General features: G+C 46.2%; 1 protein-coding gene across 1 annotated transcript; it reads right to left on the bottom strand.

Annotated features, from left to right (window-relative positions):
• Positions 1 to 3,767: 3,767 nt before the first annotated feature.
• LOC311035060 (tudor domain-containing protein 3-like) lies at positions 3,768 to 5,567 on the bottom strand (the record flags this gene model as incomplete). Its single annotated transcript, XM_084043140.1, has 1 exon — positions 3,768 to 5,567. The coding sequence occupies one exon, from the start codon at positions 5,565 to 5,567 to the stop codon at positions 3,768 to 3,770; it is 1,800 nt and encodes a 599-aa protein (XP_083899266.1).
• Positions 5,568 to 6,662: the final 1,095 nt, after the last annotated feature.

Below are 6,662 nucleotides of genomic sequence, written 5' to 3'. Positions count from 1 at the left end.
ACGTCCCCATAGTGACCACGGCCTGTGAGGGTCAGCTGCTGGTGGCCTTCTATGACGGGAGCCATCGAGTCAAGGTACCGTTGGCTTATGAGTCTGGTTATTAGAGCTACACCTTTGAGTTATCCTACAAAATGTTCATGGCTACTCAGATTGATATGGTGAATCTTGAGTTGTTTCCACCAAGCATCTGATTTAGTTTAATTTGGTATGCAATACAATAACACAGAAAGAAAGAGGGTCCTTTTTGAATGCAGTCAATGAATGCCGTCAATTTTGCAACTTTGTTCAAGGTTTCATTATTGGTATTTTCCAATTCACATACAGGTCAATAAGACAAAAGCATACACAAACAGCATATGTTACCCCTCCCACCCCCCAAAGTTCCCGCTCCGAAAGAGCCACAACCATGTTATCTTGTAATTTAGCATCATCTAACCCTATTCTATACTCGAAAATGTTTGGAAAATCTAAACGTTTAACATCTCAAATCTTTTATGAGGGTCCCTGGTACACAACCATTTCAAATGGGTATCCGTGGCCAAATACACAAAGACATATTCATTCCTTGATATGAAAATGGTTAGTAATAGAATATTTTATTGGCATCAATTAAAAGCAAATCAATGCACCCTTAAGAGCGCCAACATGGATCAAGTCACAAAAAAAGCCGAAGCCTGTTTCCATTGTGGTCCATGAAACAATTGACATCCGACCAACAGACACACCGACACAGCAAACAGAAGAAACTGACAACATAAACAGTTTACGCAAATATCACACGCTCAACCACTGAGTACCACAGCTATAGATCAGGGGTCTTCAACGTTTCTCAGGCCAAGGACCCCTTAGCTGAGAGAGATATGAAGCAGGGACCCCCTACTTATTTTTCATAGATTTCATCATAGATAGTTGGCTTCATGCTAACGTGTATTTTCAGACAGTTAACCTTTTAAACCCTCAATATTTAGTAAACTTGACCGTTGGCTCTGTACTTGGTCTGCTCTTTTTCCCTCTACAGCAACTCTCAGAAAATAGCCGATCTACAAGATCCTATGAGCTTGTAGATCGGCTATTTTCGGCATATGTTCCACTTCTCTGACTATTTTGAATTTTTACCTGGAGGCTGAAACCTTGAGGGTCAAACGTGCCAATAGAAAAACAGTCCTTTAGTGACATAGTAAAAACATACCCTCCCCCTCATTATCATAACACAACAGGTGTGGGCATGAGGAGGAGGGGGGTGGGTGGTGCTTAGGTGGTGGAGGAGGTGCTAAGGTGAGAACCAGGTATACTTAATGAACTGGAGGCGTGTCCACATAAAAACATAATTTTAACAATTTCTGTACACTTTTTTGAAAAAAATCCTCCTCCTAGTATAACCATAATACCTGATGATCATGTATTAGGGGCAATCACAAATGGAATCACAGAAATATTTTGGCGGACCCTCTGTAGTAAATATTAGGAACCCCTAGGGGTCCTGGTCCCCCTGTTGAAGACCCCTGCTATAGATCGTATGAATATGAATGAAACATATGAATCCTATGTGTCCTCCAGGTGTTGGACCTGTGTGACTTGTGCTCTGTGCTGTCCTGTGTCCACGTGTCTCTGGAGGGGCCGGCCGTCCACCGAGACCGCTCCGTCCTGCTGTCACACAACAACTGTGTCAAAGACTACGTCCTCTTTGCTTACAGGTTAGATCTCAAAGACCATGTCCTCTTTGCTTACAGGTTAGATCTCAAAGACCACGTCCTCTTTGCTTACAGGTTAGATCTCAAAGACTACGTCCTCTTTGCTTACAGGTTAGATCTCAAAGACCACGTCCTCTTTGCTTACAGGTTAGATCTCAAAGACCACGTCCTCTTTGCTTACAGGTTAGATCTCAAAGACTATATGTCCTCTTTGTTTACAGGTTAGATCTCAAAGACCATGTCCTCTTTGCTTACAGGTTAGATCTCAAAGACCACGTCCTCTTTGCTTACAGGTTAGATCTCAAAGACTATATGTCCTCTTTGCTTACAGGTTAGATCTCAAAGACCACATCCTGCTTTGCTTACAGGTTAGATCTCAAAGACTATATGTCCTCGTTGCTTACAGGTTAGATCTCAAAGACTATATGTCCTCGTTGCTTACAGGTTAGATCTCAAAGACCATGTCCTCTTTGCTTACAGGTTAGATCTCAAAGACTATATGTCCTCTTTGTTTACAGGTTAGATCTCAAAGACCATGTCCTCTTTGCTTACAGGTTCGATCTCAAAGACCACGTCCTCTTTGCTTACAGGTTAGATCTCAAAGACTATATGTCCTCTTTGCTTACAGGTTAGATCTCAAAGACCACATCCTGCTTTGCTTACAGGTTAGATCTCAAAGACTATATGTCCTCGTTGCTTACAGGTAAGATCTCAAAGACTATATGTCCTCGTTGCTTACAGGTTAGATCTCAAAGACCACGTCCTCTTTGCTTACAGGTTAGATCTCAAAGACTATATGTCCTCTTTGTTTACAGGTTAGATCTCAAAGACCATGTCCTCTTTGCTTACAGGTTAGATCTCAAAGACCATGTCCTCTTTGCTTACAGGTTAGATCTCAAAGACTATATGTCCTCTTTGCTTACAGGTTAGATCTCAAAGACCACATCCTCTTTGCTTACAGGTTAGATCTCAAATACCACATCCTCTTTGCTTACAGGTTAGATCTCAAAGACCACATCCTCTTTGCTTACAGGTTAGATCTCAAAGACCACATCCTCTTTGCTTACAGGTTAGATCTCAAAGACCACATCCTCTTTGCTTACAGGTTAGATCTCAAAGACCACATCCTCTTTGCTTACAGGTTAGAGATGATTTTCTTCCTCAACATGTTAACCCATTAAGACCTGGAACACATCTGTGTCACTTTTTAGATTTGAGCTAAAAAGCATTATTTTTACACTTTGGCTATTCAAAAATAGCAGATCTAGATCTGCTATTTTTGAAAAATAGTGAAAATGTGCGCAAATCTTTTAATAGATATGTTTTTAAAGCGAACATTTGTAACTCAAATATTTGCTTCTGGGGGGTCCCTGAACAAAATATTTTGAGATGGGGGTCCGCGGCCAAATACATATCATTTTGGGGGTCCTTGACATGAACAAGTTTGAAAATCACTGATATAGAAACATACGTTTTTCAGAAAACCGTTAGGATTTAGAAGACATTTTGCAAAATCGGAACCTCAGGCATGAAATTCATGAATGAAGCCGTGCTCACTGGCCACACGCAGGCACTCCAGCAGCGCGATCTTTTTTCTCCGCTCGGGCGGCAAAGAAAGTTTTCCTGTGCACTCACTGAAATGCATTGACCAGACGTCCTGCGGTGGCCAGGTTTGGAGAGAACAGTCGTGCGCAAACCTGCAGACACAATAAAGCACGTGAGCGACACCTTTTTGGTGGGTTACTAGTGTGGTTAAGGCATGTTTTGTATTAATACAGTATAATCTAAATCCACAGAACAAACTACCTACAATTAAAGCTGTCAAATAACTGTAGTGGAGTATAAAAGTACGCTCTTTCCGTAGAAGTATAGTGTATCACAAATGGAAAATCTCAAGTACAGTAAAAGTACCTCTTGTTGTATTTGAGTACAGTATTCACCTGTTTCCTAGGCTGTGTGTTTTCCACTTCCTTCCTTTTCATTGGATTTCATTGGATCAAATCGACAGGAAGTGGAACACACACAGGAAGTGAAAAGCCTAGGAAACAAGTGAATATATTGTATAAATGTACTTAGTTACTTTTCACCACTGCCACCATGTGACCTCCTCTCCTTCCCCTGGCCCTTCCAACGCTGACCTGGGCCTGAGGAGGAGGAGTGTGGGGGTGCAGAGGAGGCGTGTGGGGGTGCAGAGGTAGAGGTACAACTAGGCTCTTCCTGGCCTGGTTTGGGATAGTCACTGTCCCTGTGGAAGAAGTGTGGTGGCGGTCTGTCGCTCCTTTGCTGTCTGTTGTCGTCGTGAAAGAACTTGGTGTGAGACTGGGAGGAGTCTGAGTGGGAGAAAGCCGTCCTACCGTCCTGGTGGTGGTGGTGTTGTCTCTGAGGCGGCGTCCTACCGTCCTGGTGGTGGTGGTGTTGTCTCTGAGGCGGCGTCCTACCGTCCTGGTGGTGGTGGTGTTGTCTCTGAGGCGGCGTCCTACCGTCCTGGTGGTGGTGGTGTTGTCTCTGAGGCTGCGTCCTACCGTCCTGGTGGTGGTGGTGTTGTCTCTGAGGCGGCGTCTTACCGTCCTGGTGGTGGTGGTGTTGTCTCTGAGGCGCCGTCGACTGGCTCTCTGGCTCGTCGATGGAGAACGTTCCCATCTTGGTCTCCAGGAAGTCAAAGAGAGTGTTCGTACCAGAGGGCCTTCCTCCCACCTCCTCGTCCTCGATCCTGGACCTTCCTCTTCCTCGTCCTCTACCTCTGCCTCTTGCTGCTCTGGGTGGGGGTCTGTAGGACTCGATCTCGGGGTTGGTTGGGGGTCTGTAGGACTCGATCTCGGGGTTGGGACAGGGTCTGCTGGTGGCTCCGGTCAGCACATTGAGAGCCACGTCTAGGTTGTTGTTGTTCTCCAATAAGGCCCGGCGAGCGTCCTCTCCGTCAAACCCCATCTCCACGATTTTATCTATCAGAGCCTGCTCGTCCGGCACGTCGCGACAATTCCCGTCTTTTCCGCTGCTTTCAGTCCACCTCTCCGCCCTTTCCTCCCGTCGGCGAGACTTGAACGAGTCACGCCTGCCGCCGCGGTAGGAGGAGGACGACGAGGACCCCGCAGCGCCGCTGCAGCTCAGATTAGCGCCCGCGCTCGCTCCGCCGCCGAAGCTCCGAGGAGCCTCTTTGGCCTTGGCCACCACCTCGGCGATGGCGGCCACCCGCTGCTTCTCGAACTCGCCGCTGTCTTCGGCCGTCGTCTTGGCCACGCAGGTGCTCTGCAGCGTCTTCCTCTGGTCCAGCTCCCCGCCGTCGACCTCGTCGTCCCTCCTCGCGCATCTCTGTCCAAACGGCACGAAGAGAGGAGGTCCGCCGTCGGCGCCGACGTTCCTCCTGCCGCGCTGTTTGACCAGGCTCCTCTGCTGCTCCCACTTCTCCGTCAGGTGGTCGACCGCTCCGCCCAGGACCGAGACGTTGGACTCGTCCAGGAGCAGGAGACCGTTTCGGACCCGGACCGTGCCGAGGAGCTTCACCTTGGTCCCGGGCGGGGTGTTCAGGCCGACCCCGGGCAAGGGTTTGACCTCCAGGCCCACGCAGGCTGTGTGCCCGTCGGTCATCTGCAGCCGCAGCATCCGGGGAGCCGCCTGGGCCTCCTGGTGCTCCTTGGGGGCCGAGATGTTCCTGACCTTCTGCACCTGGAGGACGCACGGTCCTTCCAGCTTCTCCACCCGGCCGCTGTTGATCTCCGGCGGGAGGGTTTGTCTGCCGATGGGCCTGAGGTCGCTGTTGAGCGCCATACGGACGATGTCACCGTGAGATGCGTTTTCTGCCTCACCTTTCAGCTGTGCTATGCCCTCATCACTGAGGTGCCAGCCGTCTTTGGTCAGAGATGATATCAAATCACACATTGTTTTGTTAAAAATGAATGTATAAAACAAATATAATATTATAGTGACACCTATATTTAAGGTTTCTTTTCTAAGAAAGTACTATTGCATCGCACATTCTTGACTTGACGCTGAACTTGCTAGTTGGGGCTTTTAAAACGAACGACTTCATGACTGTATGGGTGTGTCTGTCTGTCAGCCTGTGTCCCGTTTATGCCCATATATGGAGGTACCCTGATGTCATCATTATGATGTCATAGTACTGACATCGCTCGGACGGTTCACTTCATCGGGCGAGTCTTCTACAGAGCCTTCTATTGGCGAAAAGTGACAAAGCCCTGGACCGGAAGTTTAAGGAATGCACTGAAGTCTATGAGCGTTTGTCACTACGTATTTCGAGTTTACATGAACCACGTGACCGGTGCTGTTTTCTGCCCCCGAGGTGATGCAATTTCTTTTCATTTTCCCCAAAAAATATTACAAATAAATGAAACATTTAATTGAAAAAGCACGGCCCCCTCACGCATTAGAAGAAGAATGTCAGTCACCAGAACCAAGGACGGGTGTTTTCAATGAATCTAACATGGTAAACATGGAGGTTGAAGTTACAATGGATTTATATAGGAAGGGAGCGTGTCTGATTAAATGAATATCAAATATCATTTTAATCATGTCAAATTCATCGAAAACATCCGTCCTTGGTTCTGGTGACTGACATTGTCCTTCTAATACGTGAGGAGACCGTGTTTTTTTCAATTACTTTTTTCACTTATTTAAAACATTTTTTGAAAGAGAAAACAAATTAAATGCAATTCTTTTTTTCTTTTTTTTTAAATAATGAAAAAAGTATTTGAAAAAACACGTCTCCTCACGTATTAGAAGGACGAAATCAGTCACCAGAACGAAGAACGGGTGTTTTCAATGAATCTAACATGGTTAAAATGGAGTTTGAAGTTACAATGGGTTTGCATAGGAAGGGATGTGTCTGATACTGAATTAAGCAGCTTAAAAGCTGTCGGGAGAATTAAGCAACTTAAAAGCCTGAGTAGACGACAAAACGACCACATTTTATTTTTTTAAGTGAAATATCCCTTTAAGTAAAACATTTGAGTCCTT

Source organism: Gymnoscopelus microlampas, assembly GCF_963454915.1.
Source record: "Gymnoscopelus microlampas genome assembly, chromosome: 19".
Lineage (NCBI taxonomy): Eukaryota > Metazoa > Chordata > Actinopteri > Myctophiformes > Myctophidae > Gymnoscopelus > Gymnoscopelus microlampas.
The sequence above is the reverse complement of the archived record's forward strand: the minus strand, read 5'-3'. Positions and strand labels throughout refer to the sequence as shown.